The sequence below is a fragment of the Lissotriton vulgaris genome, chromosome 2_1 (genome assembly GCF_964263255.1).
Source record: "Lissotriton vulgaris chromosome 2_1, aLisVul1.2, whole genome shotgun sequence".
NCBI lineage: Eukaryota > Metazoa > Chordata > Amphibia > Caudata > Salamandridae > Lissotriton > Lissotriton vulgaris.
In genome coordinates this window covers 353,646,920-353,668,360 of record NC_141687.1, presented here as the reverse complement: position 1 = coordinate 353,668,360, position 21,441 = coordinate 353,646,920, and the positions used below count along the sequence as shown (strand labels likewise).

Below are 21,441 nucleotides of genomic sequence, written 5' to 3'. Positions count from 1 at the left end.
TGGCCTGCTGGTCCACTTCTACCGCATGTTCCTCCTGCAAATTCAAGACCAACTATTGCGTCTCTTTAACTCATTTACAGACATTACGGGCCTGACACCTACTATGGCCATAGCAGAAATAGAGCTTATCCCCAAACCTGGCAAGGACCAGGCCCTATGCTCTTCGTATCGCCCTATTTCATTTCTCAATACAGACACAAAACTCTACACAAAAATTCTGGCTAACCGCCTAGAACCAAATCTCCCGGGTCTAATTGACCCAGATCAAGTTGGATTCATTCGACAACACCAAGGGGCTGACAATGTGCGACGGATAGCCCACTTGGTAGAAAAGGTGCACAGTCGGAACATCCCGCCTGTTTATTATCACTAAATGCTGAAAAAGCATTTGATCGGGTAAATTGGGATTTCTTGAAGGAAGTTCTCCAGGGAATAGGACTGGAAGCCACAATGGTGTCCAGAATAATGGCGTCATACATCTCTCCCCAAGCCCAGGTCAATGTTAATGGACAGCTCACGCAACTGATACGCGGGGGCACTAGACAGGGCTGCCCACTCTCCCCCCTGCTCTTTGCTCTTATAGTAGTGCCATTAGCCATAGTTATTCGACAATCAGGGGACATCAGCGGTATCCCATTTGGGGGCACCGACCACAAGATAGCACTATTTGCAGACAACCTACTAATTACTTTATTGAGACCCAACACTTCTTTGCCGGCCCTTATAACAATCCTAAAATCATTCGAAGAGGCCTCTGGCCTTAAAATTAATCTCAATAAATCTTGGGCATTGAATATAACCATCTCCAACGAAGATATCCCGGAACTACAATCTCTCACCCCCTTTAAATGGGCAACACACTAAATAAGATATCTCAGGCTTAATCTAACTTCCCACATTGTCCAAGTGGTCACAGGCAAGCTGGCCGGAATATAGAAGAGCAGTCCTGTAGGACCTGCGAACCTGGAAGTCACTGCCAATATCATGGCTAAGGAGATTCAATGCAATCAAAATGTCCATCCTAACGAAAATACTATATTTCAAACACTCCCCACTTCAATACCGGAAACCTCCATAAAACGCTTAATATGAGACCTAGCCACTTTCAAATTTGGAGGAAAATGGTCATGATTCCCAAATAAACTCCTTATGCTACCTCGAGACAGAGATGGGTTAGCGTACCCCAGTCTTCTAGAATACTATTGGGCGTCACATTTCCAATACATCTCGGAGTGGGTAGTCCCCGAGAGTGAGAAGCATTGGCTACATATGGATCGGGCGGTAGCCCGCAGACCCCTGTGGGACTTAGAATGGCTTTCACAGGTGTCTCGACCGTGCATCGCATACATAGCCACCCCCACGAAGACAGTGTTGGAAATCTGGGCTAGGGTTGCAATCTCCAGGGGCCTTACTTGCTTTCCATCCCCCAATACACCCTTGGCACGCAACCTGAACTTCCCACCAGCCCTGCAACCAAATTCCTTCTTAAAGTCATCAGAAGGTGAGTGACATAAAATTTGGGATCCTTTCGAAGACGACCAGTTTAAAATATTTGATCAGTGTAAAAAGGAATTCCACCTATCTGAAGAGGCTAGACTACAATTTCATATCTGGCATTGGCTGCACACACCAATAAATACCCAAGAGGTGACTCAGCCTTCTTACCCCCCTTGAAAGCCTGGTGCATTTCGGTGATGGGCACCGGGGCCGGGTTTCTCGCACCTATCAAGTATTACAATACTCTGCCCCGAATAAGTTCTACGGGTACCAGACACAATGGCAAACAGACAGCACAGATGAGGTCACCTCTAAGTAATGGTAGCAACTCTGGTGAGACATACCAAAAGTACTTAAAAGCATACTGCAGGGGGAAACCGCATACAAACTCATGACAAAGTGGTACTATACCCCTCAAGGACTACATCAAAATGTTCCCCAGTTCTTCACCCAATTACTGGAGCTGTCAGTACGCAATTGGAGATTTCCTGCATATATGGTGGTCCTGCCCATTGTTGACTTTTTATTGTAAAGAAATCCTAAGTCACATAAAAGACGTATTCCGGACAAAGAACCAGGTACTTAGCTGAAGGGACGTAGTAGGCTACCTCATTCCATCAGCCCCTGTTTCAGTCATCCTGGGAGTTAGGCCCTCAACACTTCTTGCCATGACTAATGCAGACTGGCACATTATATCCCATATGCTTGGAGCAGCCAAAAAGTTAATAGCTTTTTACTGGAAGAAAGCATCTACACCACCCATCGCCATGTGGTTCACCCGCTTATGGCATACTATAGCAATTGAACTTCTCAAGCCTTGAATAACATGCACTAAACCTACATTCACAAGCACATGGCAACCTCTAATAGATCATTTCTCCAAATTAGAATATACATGCTTCACCCCACCAAAGCTTCGAGCCCTTTACTATTTGAGGACATCCCACCAATCGAAAACATCGACATATCACATGAGATGCACCACTCGGATACCACGGGGACCCCACCACCTAGTCCTTAGCTTTAAAAGGGAAACCTTGGGATCCCTCCACTGGCAGTATCCCCCACCCCCTCTCCCCTGGAATCCCCCTCTTTCTTAGTATTACATTTCTTATTTACTGTTGGTCTCTCCTTTTTGCAGATATGTGTTGAAAGTAAGATATATAAGCAATTTGATATATAAGAATGATGTAGACGCAAAATTTATGTGAGCTTCCAAGGCCAATATTATGTGATATTGCATTTTGTCTGAATGTCTTCATCTTGCTTAGTCAATTGGAAAACCTTTTCCTTTTCTTCAATAAACAGATTTGAAACAAAAAGTAAAGAAATACAAACAAAATGCTTTTCTATTTCTTTACTTTTGAAGTAATTGCGGCATTCGCACTTTAGCTAAAACTGTTTAAAGCTAAAGCGGAAGTGCCGCAATTGCTTTTGCTTCTTTTGAACAGTAAACCAAGGTCAGCAAGTATGTTTGTGCCTCTGTTGATCGGAATAAGGCAATAGTCCCTCAGCCAGCTGGTTGCACCTCGAAATACAAACAAAGAGCAAACTGTTTGTGGACCAAATTTAACACTAACCTATAGTAGTCTGCATGGAGACCAAAATAGGACTATCTAACCGATGAAACTGCTCCAAGGTTCCCATCCTATTGGAACCAAGGCAGTCTTAACCCTTTCGATGCTCATGACGAGCTCAGCTCGTCATGAGGCACAGTTGAGCTGTGCTGATGACGAGCTGAGCTCGTCATGAATAAAGTATTCAAGGAATTTTAGCACAGGAGGGGAAAATGCACAGCAGCCATGGTGTTAACAAGGTGGTACCATTCCCTATCTTTTCAAAATACTGTCAAGAGTTACTTCTTTTACCATAACTTTATTTATTCGCCCTTTGAGTGGACCCCTGGGAAGTATTTTGTTTTACGAACCAATACAAAAATAAAAAATAAACATAAATAAGAATAAACACACTCTGGGGTTACTATAGTCCTGTTCGGACTTTTGTGTCTATTTGACAACCTTTGCCTGACAAAGTTTTGTTAAAACATGGCCGCTCTTTCAATGAAATGGGAGATGTTTAAGTTTGTCTTTCTTCGCTTTCTACATTCCCTACAAGAAACAAGACGGGGATCTGCTGGGTTGCTCCCTCCTGTTCCGCTTGCCGCATTTCAAAGTTGTCAAGCACTGCGTTTCAACACGGTCAATAATGATTTCAATTATTAGGACACTGAGCTGCATGCCCAAATTGAACTTTCAATTATAGTGCTTTTGATTGATGGCTATTGTAAATTTTAACAGCCGCAAACAGATCACTTTGCGAAATAAATTAAATCTATATGTTGCCTCTTTGGGGTACAGTTTAGCTTATTATCATTTGGTTCCTCATAGTCCTTCGAGTCTCGTGTGGGACCTGTTTGTGTGCTCATTTGTGGAATCTTGAGTAAGGTCACTCCACCTTCTCCCTGTTGGTCTTTCATAAGGTGGGGTATTGTTCTCCTTGATACCCTTGGCATAGCCTGTTGCAGAGATCTCACAAGGGGTTTGTCTCAGCCTCTGGCTGTGCGAGTTATCACCTTTCTCGTGCTATGGTGGTAGGACAAACCATATCGGTATAAGAGAGCAGTTGACCCTAATAGACCCTCGGGTGCACATTAAGTTTACTGACGGTTCCATCAAATGTAACTAAAATGACACAATTTTAAATTCATTGGGTCTCGCCTACGCAGCGCGCATGCGCTGCATAGGGGACCTTTAGCCGTCGCTCTGCTCTTTTTGGAGGCACACACTCGTGCTTGTGGCGGCATCCACCTTGCCGGAGCGAGCAGGGGCACGCCACAAGCGCAAGTATGTGCTTCCAAAAAGAGCAAACATCTGCTGCTTCGCGCGCGCATACAAATGCATTCCCATGGTGTCTCTTCTATTCTGTGCACTCCCCCCACCCCTCCCACTTGTTGTTCATTTGTTTCAGGCTGGAACTCTCGCGCTTGATTTCCATGCGGCAGTGTGTTCTAGTTTAGCTCTGGTGGCAATTAGTTTTTCATTCTTTGCCCAAATGCCAGCTGTAATCTCTGCAGCAGAGCCTCGCCGCGCCCTCAGTACATCCATTACTTTGACAGAGAGCCCCAGAGGATGTCTGCCACTTTCTGATCCATCTTTGATGCGATGGAAGGTGTTTGGAAACTGTTGGTCCTTGATTCAGTGGCATTGTTTGTTGGCCCTTGTGCGGATAAGAGTTTTACAATTTAAACATTTTCGTGGGAGAAAGTTCACTTTTTACACACTCTCCCCATCTTCCTTTTGTTCCAGCATCTTTCCAGTGTTGCTTTTACTAGATCACAAAATTTCATTCTGTGTAGACCTCGAGAATTACAGTACAAGCTTCAGGTGATAAAGTTTAACACGGCAGTGCATGGTTTACATTTACAGTCTCCCCAAAATCTCTGCTAAACAATAACCCAATATGACTAAAATATATATGCAGGGTTTACAGGATTATGGTATATTTTTGTCATGTCTGTATTTATCCTATTTTATTTACTAGCTTATTTTATCATCTTGTCAATTTTATTTTTTGCTTTTGTGAAAAAAGCTATAACTAGTGTATTTCCTCATCTATCTAACCTATGAATGTACTTGCATAACTTAATGCCTTATTGGTTTTAGGTCGTTAAGCACCGATGTCTGATACAGCAGTGGTCACGGGAATACATGAGCTTTCTAGTACAAATACATGTCACTACCTGCAGAGATTAAAATCTCTGTTTTGCTTCCTGTGCAGTCTGAAAGCCAGTACAGCTATCGGCCAAGAAGGCATGACTGACTGCATTGAGCATCACCCCAAGGCCCATTCCCCTGGTTTATCCGTATTTAAAATAAATGCAGGGACATAGATGGCTTTCTGTCTGTATTAAATTGTAAAACTCAATAAAGACTAGAAGCATATGCATGTGAATGCAACAGCGCAATTCCCCTTTAATGCCATACATAGTGATGCCACCATCTGCTGGAGTACCCAGTGGTGCGTGATAAGCTTGTTGTCGGCTGTGCATCATTAATTGATTCCTTAATGCCATCGTGTTTATACAAAGGTGTTTGCAGCTTGGCTGGGAGGGTTAGCAAGTGTAGCCAGTGTTGGCCAATTTTGACTTCCCTTTTGCTAGAAATGGCAGTGGTAGTCCCGGGATTGTCAGTTTGTTTTTAGGTCTCGCCTACGCAGCGCACATGCGTAGCATAGGAGACCTTTAGTCGTCATTCAGCTCTTTTTCCAAGCACATACTCGTGCTTGCGGCGGCATACAGCTTGCGAGAGTGCGCGGCGGCGTGCCACAAGCACGAGTGTGTGCATTGAAAAAGAGGAGACTGCGACACGCACACAATTCCATTGTGTATTGTTTTGAAACAAAGGGTTTTGTATTTCTCTGGATAATAGGGTGTATCTAGAGTTTATGCAGGATGATTTAGTGTATTTTCTATTTCATAGGAAAGGCAATATTTTCAGGGCTTCTGTATATATGTTGCATGTAAAGATAGAGTGATATTTTCATCAAATGCTCACAAAATAAGGACTTTAGTCCATGGAAGTTATGTTTTCGGAATGTGGAATTTCAAATGCATCAAAAGCATCTATAGCATGACGTAGAGGGGATGCTTCTACCATGTATGAAGGAGACACTTCGGGGTACACATAGTGTTCACCTAATTTGGGGAGAGTTTAAATTAGTACCCAATTACTTGAAGATAATCCTATCAAACTGCATCGGAGGCAGGCAACCAGCAAACTGCACAACAGCAAGCCAAACAAGCATTGGCATAGCCAATAGGTCTCGCTTTTGGGACCTTATAAGTATTTAGTTAAGCAGCACAATATCCTTAGTGCAAAAAGATCCACTGTTGCATGGCTAAACACTTATAAGGTCCCAAAGGGGAGATCTATTGGCTATGCCAACGCTTGTTCTTTTTGCTTTGAGCACACCATCTTCGTGCCAAACACAGCCGTGCATGTGGCTTCGCTGATTTAAAGCCGTTCTGTGCTATCTTTCCATGACATCAATCTACAGCACACGGTTCAGCCCCAGTGTTTGTCTGGAATGGAACAATTCATCCTTTGTTGCGGCGAAAAGCTGCTACACACCAATAAAGGAAGCAAGCAACCGGTCAAAGGCTGAGCTAATCCTGTGTACAGTTGGCGGGGGTCAGGCAGCACGTGAGTGGGGACCTCTTCCTTGCTCTGGAAATGGCCATTTGTCCCTTTGACGCAACCCTGTGACCTTCAGCTGCACAGTGATGTTCGTTCTCTACGAAAAAAAGAACTTGCTTGGGGGGGACAGATGGATGTAAAGAAACTGCTGCTCACCTGGTGGTTTAATGTAAGGTGGTAGTCAAGCTAAGTTTGCCACACGCTGGAGTAGCCCAAAGTCCTGTAAAGAGGAATAAAGGGGTACAGGAGGAGCAGAAACGGAGTACAAACGTACTCCTGCATGCACCAGCCCACACTTGTGCGTTCGATCCACTAGCCTCTCTAAACCTTCTTAACCCATCCTCCATAAAGTCGGTCTTTGTGGATCAGCGTCCAGGTGGGAAGCCCAGACCCTCTCCCAGTAATACCACTATTACTCGGTCTCTCTTCTTGCCGTGCATTGCTGAACTAGCCTGATCTTTAGTCTTGGACAGGTGTCTGGGCTGACCCAAGCGATGCAGTTCTCTTAGAAGACGCCTTAGAAAGTGTGAAGCTTCTTGAGTTTGAACGATGGAAACTCATGTATAAACGTTTTTGCTGAGCAGCATGGGTGTAAAAAACACAAAAATAAAAAAAACTATGAAGCGACCAGCATTGATTGTGCTATACACCTTGGCTCCCAAAAAATGACAAAGTTAATAGAACTCGTATAGGTGAGACCTATTGCCTTTGACAAGGCTTATTTTTTCTTTCCTTATTCCACAAGTACAGCTCTTACTGGTGTAGTTCTTGCCCCTTACAAACACCACCTCCTCTTGCAGGCTCTGTTGCTGGTTAATTTCCCCAAACTCTCCCAATGCTGTCCCCTTCTCCCTGGCTGTTCTTTTTTTATTTTTTTTTTATTTCCTCCCCAGTCCCCTTTGTTGCTTCCTTGCCCACCTCCCCCACCCACTGCCAGCTTTTCCTCTCCCTTAAGGTCCTTTACGTTTTTATTTTTATGTAAAGTTTTTTAAAGAGCCTGGCAGCTGCCACTTGCTGTTGTGCTACTCCGCATGCCACCGTCATTATTCCTCCTTTTTGCCTTCCACACGAGTCACCATAACACATTGGTCTGTCAGTGTCTGCAGCTATGGTTTGACGATTATCCCTCCCCGATGTGACCCTGTTCTGAATAATCCCGACTTCCATCCTGGACTGAAGGATAAAGATTATCACAGATGGGTTACTGAGCGAACTGCTATGTTGGCTGATCTCTAGACCAAAGGTAAACCTCTCTCCTCTAGTACTATTGCCCGTCGCCGCTTTGCATAGGATACGGACTACTATACATTATACAATTATTGCACTAGGCGTTCTTGCCCTCAGGCCTGATGGGTCCTTATGCCTACTGAGGCCTACTTGCGAGTTACCACCGATCTAGGAAAGGATTTACTTACTTCTATCATCTTCTCAAGCATTGTCTCGTGCCGTTAGACCTTGATATGCCCTTAAATGGGAATATGAACTGGGAGTCATATTTGATGACAACTCATGGTCACATATTTTGGCACAGGCAATGACCTCTTCCATAAGCTCATTTTATTAAGAAAACAGTTAAAAAATTCTCTTGAGATGGTATCTCACACAGGGATGTGAAATTCCTATAGCCCGATGTCTAGGACATATTGTTGAGGTCAAGGGCAACAAGTTTTTATGTGGGTCCCATTTATTGAAGAAAGTCTCAAAAGTACACCCATGGTATATGTACTTGCATTAAGCGCAGCTATATGTATTTTGTGAATTCCCAAGAATTTACAGAAGTAAGACAAGAAATAGTACTCCTCGAAATATCTGTGAACTGCATTTTCGCATGAGCAAATGTCCATGTGTAGTTTTGCTCATGCGAAATTCTGAGTGTTTGCAAGTTCACTTTCCTTCAAACCACATTTTTCCCAACTCTGGAAGAAGGTTCATGTCTGCCATTGCCAGGGGTAAATTTCCAACATTTCTCAGTATGGGAACAGATTAGAGAAGAGTTGTTGAAAACCCTTAAAACATGCAAATTAGTCAGTTTGCACAAACTCAAAAGGGTATTCTAACCCTGTCTGACAGCACCCTATTGAACCCACCCACTCACTGGTCCGTCTTCACGCCTATTCAGGAAGCAGAGATATTCATCTGATCGCCAACGCCAAACCGTCATCCCACTCCCTGGATCAGCTTCCTATAAATCTGACCAAAGACCTGAAACACACCCTAGCCCCAATGTGGTGCAAGATCATCAACAGCTCGCTGAGCTCGGGAAATATCCCGGATTGCCTCAAGGTCGGCCAAGTCACGCCGCTACAAAAAAAAAAACAGGACTAGACACGGAAGATATGAACAACTTTAGAACCGTATCAAACCTACCTCTCATCCAAAATACTGGAAAAATCTGTTCTGCCACAGTTAACCCAACACTTGGAGAACATCAAGCTCCTTGACCCACACCAATCGGGATTCAGAAAGGGATGCAGCACTGAAACTGCTATCCTAAAGGTCATAGACGATCTACACAAATCACTTGACTCAGACCAATGCTGCCTTCTCATTCTCCTTGACTTATCGGCCGCGTTTGATACAGTTGATCACACATTGCTCCTCAAAGTCCTTCAAGAAAGAGCAGGCATGGAAATGATGGTACTAAACTGGTTCGCCTCCTTTCTACACAATCGCTCGCAAAGAGTAAAAATCAAAAACTTTGAATCCGACCCCCTACCCGTCATCACAGGAGTCCCACAAGGGTCAGTACTCTCTCCCCAACTCTTCAATATCTACATGGAACCCCTCACCACACTACTCAGGAATTCCAACATCCCCTTCCATCTCTACGCTGATGACACGCAGCTTTCTCTGGAAACCACCTCCATGGACGACATGATCAAACTTAATGACACGCTCAAAGCCGTTCAACAATGGCTCTCACAGAACCACCTGAAGCTTTATCAAGAGAAAACTGAAGTTCTACTCATCTCCAACAGAGACGAAAACCCCCAAATCAAAGAATGGCTCAAAACCATTGATGCCCTCAATGGCACCCTCAAGCTGAAGGACTCGGTTAAGTCCCTAAATATCACCCTAGACCCCAAACTTGACATGAAAAAGCACACTGCGTGCTCCGCCAAAAGCGCTTTCCTCAATCTGAAACTTCTCTACAAAATAAAACCCTTCCTGCCTCCAAAAGACCTACAACAGGCCACTCAAGCAGTGGTGCTCTCCAGAATTTACTATGGGATCGCAGCCCTAACCGGATCAGCTAAATCGCACCCAGGCCCCTTGAAAACCACCCTTAATGCCGCGGCTAGAATGGTCACAGGAACCAAGAAATTCGATCACATTTCTCCCGCGCTCAAGGATCTGAAATGGCTCCCTATTGAACAACGAGCCAACTTTCGAACAGCATGTCTTACACACAGAGCCCTTCACACAGGCAAACCAGAATACCTGGCCGCAAAACTCAGAAGGGCCGGCCAGTCCAGGAATCTCAGAAGCTCCGACACGCTTCCATTGAAATCTCGGAAACGCAAAACTACAAGTAAATCCTTTGCGGGTAATGCACCCAAGATCTGGAACGCCACCCCCCTCCCCCACATTAGAATGACCTCCTATTTCCCGAAATTCAAGTCTTTACTCAAAGCCCTCTTCCTTGATTGCACCTGAACTGATGGGGAAAATCATAGAACCCCCCCTATAGACCTAATGATCTGTATGATAATGTTATTTGCAATGCTCATCAGTTGTCCAGATGTGGATTCTATCTTCGCCACTAAGGCACATTGTTGTACATGTTGTGAAGCGCTCTGATACCCTTGGGTCCAGCTAGCGCTACACAAAACTTATAATAAATAAATTAATTAATAAATAAACACTACCTTCAGCCCCAGTATGTAGATCTGTGGAGACGTGGCAACATGAGGGGATTGTAAGTATTCAAACACTACTATGGTATTAGCCATGGCATAATCAGAGAGGCTATATCAAAGCTCTTATATATGATATTTCTGCCATAATTTGTTGCTGTACTACATTGCACCGATGGGTAAGTGGATTTTGTTACAGGACATGTAGATTTATGAAGAAACCTGCCCCATGGACAAGTAGATATTTTATTAAATTCCACACCCCTGCTCACACCAGTATGGCGTGTGGCCATCTATGGCTCCAGTCCACAATGCTTGCATTTCAAGACCAATCAAGGAATGATGTGGTGGTTTTGCAATAGAGTTTAATTGTTCTTTAAAGATGTGCTACAGCAAATTAAGACAATTACAAATATTACCCGAAACATGGACAACTTTACTGCTAGGTAACATGGGCAAACACTTGGACAATCCTCTGACTACCCTGGGAGACCAACTTCTTACTCCGTTCCTCCTTGCCACACCGATAACAATGCCCAACTGTGGCAAGATCCAAATGTGGTAGTCCACAGTGTGGTCTTTATATTCTATGGAAAACTTGACAGCTATGGTAAGGAACAAGGTCCCTTAGTTTGAATGAAAATGGACACCATTCCGTACAGGTAAAATTGCCCTGAATCTTAGCTGCCTACCGAAACGTATTCAAGCTTCGATCTTTGTGACCCAATCGCCTCTGAGAATTCGGTCGAGGAGGATAGGCCCACGTCTGAATGATTACAACCCCGGTATCCACAATGGATGAGGTGAATTAACCCCCAATAACCTTCACACTTCAGATGCCTGATGTGCACGCCATTGGTTGATGGGGGTGTACCTAGCCTGGGGCACTTCGTAGTAGGAGATGGCTAAACAAACTAGTATTACCCACATAGATCGATACTCCTAAGTCAATTCCATGCTTTGGAGATTGCACCGTAAACATTTTTTCAGCTTTGTTCCTGGTCTTCTTTCCATTTGTTCTGTAATGTTCTTGTTGTCTTACATCAGTGTAAACCGTGGCCTTTTTCACTCTATTAGACTAATTGCCGCGCTCTGATGCACGCTGTATGGATTTAATGGAACAGTGATCAGTTTAGGACTTTTTTCGATGCAATTATGTGACTGATGCTTTGTCTATTGGATTTTGCTCCCTTAAGTGCATTGTGTATTGATTACCTCTCCATTGAAATAATTAACGGAAAATATTGATGATCTTATTAGTATCCATTACGGAATATCTGACGATAAAGGAAATCTACACTTGGTCAATAATAATACCATGCGCTATTTTGTTATCGACTATAAATACTGATTTGAATGGTAGACGCATTGTATTCAGTGATATGTGCATTGTACTACCCGTTTCCTTTAGTGGAATATAATAAAAATCTTTTTTTTTAAAGTCATTGGTGCAATTGAATCATAACCTCTAGAGAGGCCAAACCAAATTCTTTATTACAAATATGTGCTGAACAAATTCCGAGGGACAGCCAACAGCTTTCTTAAGAAGGGGAGAGAGTGGAGCCATACGGCTAGAGCGGTCAACCTCAAAGCTGGGGAACCGGGTTCGAGTCTCGGCAACGACACTAAAACATCCTGTGATTCTGGGCAAATCACTTACTCTCCCCGTGCCTAACAAAAATGTATGTACCCTTGTCTAACTAAACTGGTGCTATGTAAAGTGCTCTGATACCTGTTTTCTCGGGTCTAGTTCACGCTATATAAAACTCTATAAAATATATATATATATATATTTGCTCCTATAAATAGTGATGATTGTGAGGAGTAAATGTATGAGGTTTCAACATTATATACTTGTTCCAAGGCCCCAGCCATCCTCAAAATGGTGAGAGCTTGTACTAATTCTTATACCCGCTGGGTCTGTAAAAAACAGACCAACTGAACTTCGAAATTTTACTACCACAGAGTCACCATGAAATATAATGCTCACATTCCCAACCAAAGTACCGGTTTTATTGTTACAATGTCTTTGTGGAGAGGGTGTATATGTAGCAGCCCGGTAGCCAGCTAATGTACACTTTTATTCTTCAGCTCGTATCTGACTGTGAAAAAGGAGAAGGACATCCTTTAGACCAACAACATAAGAATGTATTCTCATGGGGTAATTACAGTGACCGTACTACAGGACTTGGAGGGAAACGAACAACGATCGGGTCACGCCAAGTACCCCTGGAAAGAATACCCTACTGCTGTTAACATAGCTATACCATGAGCCCTATATGCCCGGCTTTTTAACTAACCCGTGTCATCATAGGATCTAGTTATTTGCTTTATCATTGTCTTCAGATTCAAAACCCTGTATTTGCCACTTGTTACTTCAATTTATCTTTGAATTATTAATAAACTGTTCCACTTTACATGAATCAGTTTCAAATGCCTTTAATCTACACACCACTGATGCACACATTACCCTTAGGGACCTCCAAAGATGCTAAACAGGTATGTCATTTCTCAGACAGCAAAACAGAAATTTCCTCCTTTTCAAGAAGTCCCAAATGACAATTATTTGATCCATTCACACTGGCGAGTTGTTTGTTTTCTGGTTGCGTAATTTCAGCAACATTTTTTTGCTGGTGGCAAGCAGGCCAGCGAGGAAGGAGAGATCTTGGTGAGAGACAGATTACGATCCTTACCGCCTGCAATAGTTGCAGACTTTCTTCTGCCCCTATTTGCTTTGCCACAGGCTGATAAACTATAACACTGAAAAATAATATCTCAGAGATGTGGCCCAGTCCTGCTAATTTCCGTCTCTAATGGGCACATCTTGGCCCGGTCGCGTCACGCTTTATAGATCCAAAGCATAATCTCCTTCAGTAGTGGTACAGATTGGGCATGAACATTCTGCTTCAATTAAAAAGTTTGACTGAAACTAATTGTACATTACAAATAAAGTACATCATTTAGTGATTGTCTGGGAATCAGAAAAGCAAAGTTAACTTCTACTAAGTACTTGTCAAACATGTCAGATGGTAAACAAACCATCTGATTAAAATAACTTAGCAGGATACTGGGATTTTATTTGTTTTATGAATGCAGCAAGTATTTGCAAACTGCACGTTAAAAATTGTGTTTTCCTTCTGATATTTTGTTATGGTGTGCTGGTTTGCTTCCAGGCATTCTTTATGAAAAGTGCATTTCATTCCTTTGTGGCCTGAACGGAGACAAGCCCACTTTTCTTCCCTCTCAAAGTAAGGGGTCAAGCATCTAGATGCTTAGACAATCGCAGGGATCTCTCTAGTGTAAAGGGTTAAATTAGCTTGCACATAGGGAAGCTCGAGCCAATTAAATGCTCAATGGATAATGCATGGGCCATTAAAAAGAATTATTTTACAAATGGGCAGGCACTGCGGCCAAATATGCAAGCAACTATTTAGACCCAGCATAGTGCATGCTGCCAAATTCTGGATGCTTGTTTTCGGTCAAAGTAGGACCTGGCTTGGTAGTGCGTGCTGGACTGTTCCCATGAGGCACATGGTCAAGACTGATTTGCATATGGCTGGGTCTAAACTGGGGTGTCATGGTGAGCAAAAGAACAATGGATTTAACCCTGATCCATCGACTGGGGGAATATTTTTGATTTGCTCTGCATTCCGTCCATCATCTGTGTGTCTTTTGCTTTCTCGCTCTAAGTGTGCCGGGAATGCCCAGATGTGGGTCCCGGGCTCCCTGTATCACTGGATTCAAGCTAGCCTGGCTGGTGAAGAGTGAGTCCCCGAAACCCATCCCACGATGCTTGATTCCAGTCCAGTAGGACCTGGCTTGACAGTTCGGGCTGCACTGTTCCCATGAGGCACAGGGTCAGGATTGATTACCATATGGCTGAGCCTAATCTGGGATGGCATGGTGAACAAAAAATGATGGATTTAACCCAGATCCACTGATTGGGGGTGAATGTTTGATTTGCTCTGCATTCCATCCATCATCTGTGTGTCTTTCGCTTTCTAGCCAAATTCTGGATCAGATGCAGTCTAAAAGACAAACCCGAGCACTCAAATATTCAATACGCAATTTCCATCAGAAATAAAACTAGCCTGGAAGGTGGTCCAGAAGAGTGCAGGTTTTTACCCACTTTCATTAACATTTGATGCTATGTGCTTGAGCCCTGAAGGCCAGAGTGTCACCTACAAAAACTACTACATTTTTACCACTGAAAAAAGAACTGGTTGGATGGGAAAGTGGGGAGGTTTTGGCGTAGGGAGACCCCTAATCATGGGAGCCACTAGCTTTAGGACCAAATATATATATATTTTTAACTTTATTTTGCATTTTAGTATACAGCAAGCAGTACACTTTGGACATATCAAATTATTTGGCACGTAGAATGTAAACATAAATCAAGTTGTTGCAGGCTCAGTCCATGTCTTGTTCCGACTTAACAGTACATACACCATTCCTTGTAGCTTACAACATAGTCTCAGTAATATCAGCCTCCGCCTCTATTTGACATAAATAATTCTTAACAGCATGACTTGCAAACTATATGAACTGCATGAGTACCCATAAAAATAGGTCTAATATCCTGCGAATTTGACTAATTGTCATGCACATTGGGACAGCCTAACCCACCCCAAATGGGACTATGCCCTGTTCCTTTTGCCTGGGGGGTCTTGTCGCTGCGCGGCTAGGTAGGATCTGAAAGGACCCAATATATCTTTGTGTCTGGAGGTGGGAGGGATAGTTGTTGCGTACAGGTCGCAGTTCGGAGAACAAGATGACACGCTCCTCAGCCATCCCGTCACTGTGGGTGCTGCCCTGCCCCCCCCCCCCAATAGATGGAGACTTCCCTTTTAGCCAGCAGCAAACCAATGGCAACAAATCTACGAATTGCCAGAGGGAACTGCACTATGTACCCCAACAGGGCAATTTCTGGCAGGGGAGTCATTGGTACCTTAACCATGTCACTTATCTTATGGACCTCTACCCAGAATGTATGTATACGCGGACAGGTCCAGGCGAGGTGGGCCTGTGGAGCATTGCATCTTGCGCAGCGATGTGTTCTGCAAGGGTCTATACTGTGGAGTCTGGATGTGGTAATATACATTCTACGTGGGAACTTAAAGTGGATCAATTTGTGGCAGCTATTTGCTTTAGGACCAAATATACTGGGATCCTCTAAATATGAGAGCATCAGCCTTGTCCACGTTCACCTTCAAACCAGTTCCTCTCATCTAGAGGCCATCAGCAGAAAAACAATTTTTAAAATGGTCTTTCCCTATCCGGGGGCTTATCCAAGTGACTGATTAGCTGTGACTAATCAGCGTAGGTCTGTATGCCAGCTTGTGTCAAATCTTACAAGACACAAAACTACTATTTTTACAAAGATGTCAAAAGGAGAATGCATAAAGTAGGGTGAAATGGCAAAAACAATTTGAAAGCTTGACTTGAGCTTGACTTGATAAAATAGTTGTTATTACTACCAATAGTTTCGATATTACATTTAGACAAGAAAAAGACAGGGTATGAAATGCAATGAATTCAAAGTATTGTTCTTTGAATATCTAGGTGGGCATCTTGAGGACAGAGAACACCTGCAAATGTTATAACGAGAAGGGTTTTGAAAGTGGCTGTGCTGGCAGCAGTAATGTAAGCTCCCAGTCAAAAGAACACAACGAAGCAGGTAAACCTGCCCAGCTATGGTACTCATCATCACATTACTAATCAGCAAGTCCCTGCTCTCTACGCATCAATTCAAAGTACACGAGCCTGTAAACGTAACAAGCATAAGGAATGTCAATCATTCATGAGGGTTACATTTTTTCGAAGCAATCGGTGGGTAATAATGACGCAGGCATGAAACACGGCGTCAAAATAAGACATTTACCACAGACCGCTGTAAAATGGACATACAATAAACGCTGCTTTAGACACCGCAAACTTTGGAGTTAAAAAAAGCAGGTTGCATTACAGAAGGATGCACCACATTCCTAGTTACTGCAACTGAAAATGTTGATCAACTAGTCTACCATAGAATATATAACAGAGTGAAGCGATGGTACTGTATGTACGGGGTAGGGCAGCGGTTGTCCCAGATGTAGTGTTCGCGCTGGACGTTGACACTGAAAAACACTGTCCAAGCCATCTGGACGCCTGCAGGAAGTTGCCCAGAGTCGACTCACCTGTGATGAGCACTGTCTTCCCTTTTAGGCTGCGGGCAGTCTGGCATCGCGGTCCCTTGATGAAGTTGTAGTAGATTAACACGTACGCCCCGACGGCCAGTCCGGTGCCCAGAAGGATGGTTTCCATCGCTGCAACTACCACTTCCCTGGTACCACTGTGCACAGTCCGTGTGCACTCCCAGGAGCAGTGGCTCACACTCCCTGGCTGCTACGGATATTAGACTAGATTACAAGTTGTACTTCCTGAAAAGTAGCAAACCACCCTGCTGGAGTAGGTGCGCCGACCAGCCCTGGTGATGCTGAATTGGAGCAGCCCGCGCCGCGATCCGCACAAGCTGGGGGCGGGTCCAGAAATGGAATACACTGCACACGCTCCTGTCCGCTGGGATTGCTGCGTCCAGGAGTCTCACTGATCTCGGATATCCTGTTTCCGCATAGACCCGCCTCTTTCTTAGCATGCGTGCGAATGAAGTCCATTACGCAAGCCGACGCGGCCCATGCGGAAGAGGACTCTGCACCTGCGCAGCGCAGATCACTGTCCGAAAAAACATTACCCACTTTAGAACATCGTGAAGCTCTGGAATAGCCCTGTTTAGAGGCTACACTAGACAATGTGAGACCCCGGCTTCCCAACTTCACCACACTGTGTGATCCTAAGCCACTCACTGTTTCTCCTTTTTCATCATGATCACATATTCGAGAGCCTTCAAATATGTGAGTTCATCATATGCCCCGTACAAAAACATTCTTGTGTTTTATTTAAGCGACAATATTTTCCCTCCATCTATAATAAAAATCTAAGCTAATTAGAGAGTTCACGTGAGAACTCTCCTCTCCAAATATTGGACTTTTGTGACTGCTGGTGGACGAGTTTCACAAAGGATACAACATTTGCTGGCTATCGCGTCAAGAATGTTCACTTCTATTTTAACGATATGGAGGCGAGGACTATGCTCATCTTTCTTTACTCAAGAAAATCACAGCAGCCAATGAAAAATTATACATTGAAAAAGTATACTTCCTGTAGGCCACTTTCTCCACCAATCATTGGGGGTGTGAACAGTGTGTAAACGAGAGTCGCTATAATTCCTCCTCTTTCTTTCTCAATAATCTTCAAAAGTCATTTCAAGGAAACCTGCCCGGAGTGCCAATTTTCTGCTGCTGAGACCACCTATTTTCAGGAAGAAAAAAACCTATGAGAGAGCGTTCTCTGGTGCAGCCCCTAGAATTTGGACTCTCTCCCTGCGAACATCAGAAACATTTCGAACAGTGCATCATTCAAGAAAGAAACTAAGATCTTTCTCATGAGCAAATTCCTCCCATAGGTAGGCAAGTCGCAATCTGTGACTATACAGTGGGGGTCTATTAGATAACAAATCGGGATATCTATAGAAAATGACACACGGTAAGAGGACACTGGCGGAAGGCAAGAGACAATCCAGGAGAGGAGAGAATACAATCAACTACTACCTCAGAACAGTATTATTCATGTCTTGTAATTTTGTAGCAGTCTTTTATCGTTTCCTTTATTATCTACCAACATTGCTGTTTTTATCCTATGCCATGTGATGTTAAGCGCTCTGATACCCAAGGGTCTAGTTAGCGCTATAGAACACTGTTTATAAATAAATAAGCCAAACTCAAATCCTTGATGAATCAGGACACATACGCTAACCGGGTGATCTATACAAGCAGCTGAAAGGAACTCTTCTCTGTGACGCAACCTCATTCAATGCCAGCAATCAAGCCACTTCAAGTTACCTTAGTATCTGTACTTGGAAAGAAAACAACATTAGTAGCACAGTATCTACTCATCTTGTATAAATTATCATCAAGGGCGAGAACATACATAACATTCCAGTAATAACAATAATACCATAAGACATATATTAAGTCATTACATCTATGGGAGGGATAATCCTCGCTGCAGTGTCCTTAAAAAAATGTAAATTCTTGCCGCAATAGTTTTTTTTTTAATTTTAGGTCAGGAATGGAGACTTCGAATTATGCTAGTTTAAAGTTGTGCCACAATATTAGATGCAACATCCACCACTGATTTGTGTTAAATACTTTAAAAGTGAAATCAAATGACCATTCCCCTGTGGCCATAAAGTGCTCAAGCCGAGAACCATTGGAAATGGTTTTGGAGGCCATAGCTCCATGCACAGAATGCACTCCAAAATGAGACACATCAATCCCGGGTGGGGACATTTCTGCAAAGAAATAAGTAACTGATCAGTTTGTAATTCACAAGTATGTTCCTCATAACATTTCAAATATTTAACCACACATAGTTTATGATAATGAAAAAAGACAGGGTAAACAATGCATCTTGAGTCATTCCAAGTACGTTTAGAAATGGCAAAAGACACCCCGGAGGGAATGAACACTTTACCTGTTTAATGCAAGGCTCAAACATACGTAATCTGTCTGACAATTGCTTATGGGAAAGATCCTCATAAGCAGCCCAGGCTCTGAGAAAACGTAAGACCGCTTCTACATCCCATATAGTTAAATACTTAAGTTAAGGAGGACGTACCATCCTTATACCCCGCAGAACTTTACACACAAGTGGGTGTTCCGCCCACAGGCTTGCCCTCCAGATGAGGGTGACCCACAGAAATGACAGAATGAAAGTTATTTACTGTCCTTTATGCAAAGCCCTGTGTGGAAAGATCAGACAAAAAATGTACAATGATATGGATACCAGATCCCATGGGATCCCCATCCTGTTCACCGCACCAAGACACCCACTGATGCCTGGCAGATTTGTAACTCTTATGCGTAGAGGGAGCCCAAGATTGGGATAAGAAGAGCAGAGTACCAGTTAAAACTCCCGGGATCTGCCAACATCGCCTGAAAGTCACCACACCCTGAGGCACAAGAGCCCCTGAATCACTAGTGGATAATGAAGGCCACCTGGATTCATCAGAAGGTCCAGGCGGGTCTGCAATTGGATTGGATGGGCACAAGATAACTCCATCGCCACTGGAAACCAAGGATGGGCTATCCAAAGAGGTGTAACCAGAACCACCTCCGCTGCCTGTCTGCTCACCGGTGCTAACACCCTCTGGATAATAGAAAATGGAGGTAAAGCATACAATAGACTTGTCAACCAGTCTTGGAGAAATGCATCTGAACTCAGTGCTTCAAGATCCAGTTTCCTACTGTTAAACAGTAGGAACTGCACACTGAGAATTGAGGCACATAGTTCCACTCTGCAGGGACCCATCCCAGATTCAAGAGATGAAGCACCTGTGGATGTAGTCTCCGCAGAGAAAGCAGGAATTCAATCTGTTCTCACATTGCCAGGTATATATTCCGCTGACACAGAAATCTGATTCAGGAGGCAATAATGCCAAAAATCTTTGACAATCTCTACCAGAAGGCATGACTTTGTCCCGCTCAGGGACTGATGTATTGGACCACCGATACATTGTCTATCCTCAATAGGATACTGCAGCTCTTTTTGCATGATGACAATGTACAAATCACAATGGACCATGCCAGTAACTCTAGGCAATTGATTTGAAGATAGAGTTCCCCCAGGGACCACCTGCCCCCCATCTATACAGAGCCGCAACAGGCTCCCCACCCCAACAACTGGTGTCTGATTTGATTACCGCCTCTAGGACTGAAGTAAAAATGGACCTTCTGTTTCAGGCAACCTTGTGTTTCAGCCACAAATAGATCTGCTCGGAGTAAGTCAGACCTTTGCAAAGGTGAATCATCTTTTCGATAAAGGGCATGGTAGTGTAAGGAACCTGGAAAAATGGCCTGGATGGGAGAAGCTAATAGACCTACTAGACAAGCAAGAGTCCTCAAGGATATAGTCGGAGAGGCATGGGCTCTCCTCAACTCCTTTTTGATGGATAATCATTTCCGTAAGAGAAGTTGGGCTTGGACTTACTCCACTAAGAAGCCCAGAAAATCCAATAATTGTGATAGAATCATAACTGACTTTTCTCTGTTAAGGACAAACCGACAGTCCTTATGGAAGCAGCCCATCCAGGACAAATGAAGTAGAACAGTCTCTATGTCTTGTGCCATGATGAGATTGTCATCTAAGTATATGATCAGTCGTACACATCGCTCCTGATGATATTGAACAACCGGTCGAGGAAGTTTGGTGAAACACCACTGAGCCAAGAACAGGTTGAAGGGCTTGGCGACAAACTTGTACTAGCGATGACACCATTGGCCCTAAAGAAACCTCTGATGTGAAGTGAAAATGGGGACAGCTAAATACTCTTCTTCGAGATCTAGATGTACTAACCATTCTCCTTGCTGGAGAAGATCACATAATAGATTTTTCCCTCCATCTTGACATGGTGATGCACAATCCAGGAATTAAACTTCTTTAGGTTGAGCACTAAAGAAAAACCCTGAACCTTCTTGGGGACCAAAAACACCACGCTGGCGAACCCTCTCGGATGTAAGAGCATTTGAGTTACTGCCCCTTTGGCTAGGATGGAGTGATTTTCCTCGTCTATGAAAAAGATCTATGTTTGGGAAACATTGAGACGTAAGGGCAGTTTCTGTTGACTCTGTGTAGGATGCTGGCTTAGTATATGGTGCTCACTTATGGGGGCGTGGCTTAGCACGCAATGGAGACGGACGCACCCGGGTAGAGCTCCAGCCTAAGCTCCCCTACCCCGGGTCCTTTCTCCGTTAATAATTATCCTTCTGGCCCGAAACTGCTGGTGGACCCACCCG

General features: G+C 43.7%; 1 protein-coding gene and 1 pseudogene across 1 annotated transcript in view; one reads left to right on the top strand and one right to left on the bottom strand.

Annotated features, from left to right (window-relative positions):
• Window positions 1-17,167, bottom strand: part of DHRS13 (dehydrogenase/reductase 13) — a 154,761-nt gene extending 137,594 nt beyond the window's left edge. Inside the window, exon 1 of the mRNA XM_086955137.1 lies at window positions 16,726-17,167. Within this exon, the coding sequence (XP_086811263.1) occupies window positions 16,726-16,852 (127 nt within the window). The 5' untranslated portion in view covers window positions 16,853-17,167. The remainder of the gene's footprint in view (window positions 1-16,725) is intronic.
• On the top strand, window positions 9,695-10,383 carry LOC147730332 (uncharacterized; annotated as a pseudogene).
• Window positions 17,168-21,441: the final 4,274 nt, after the last annotated feature.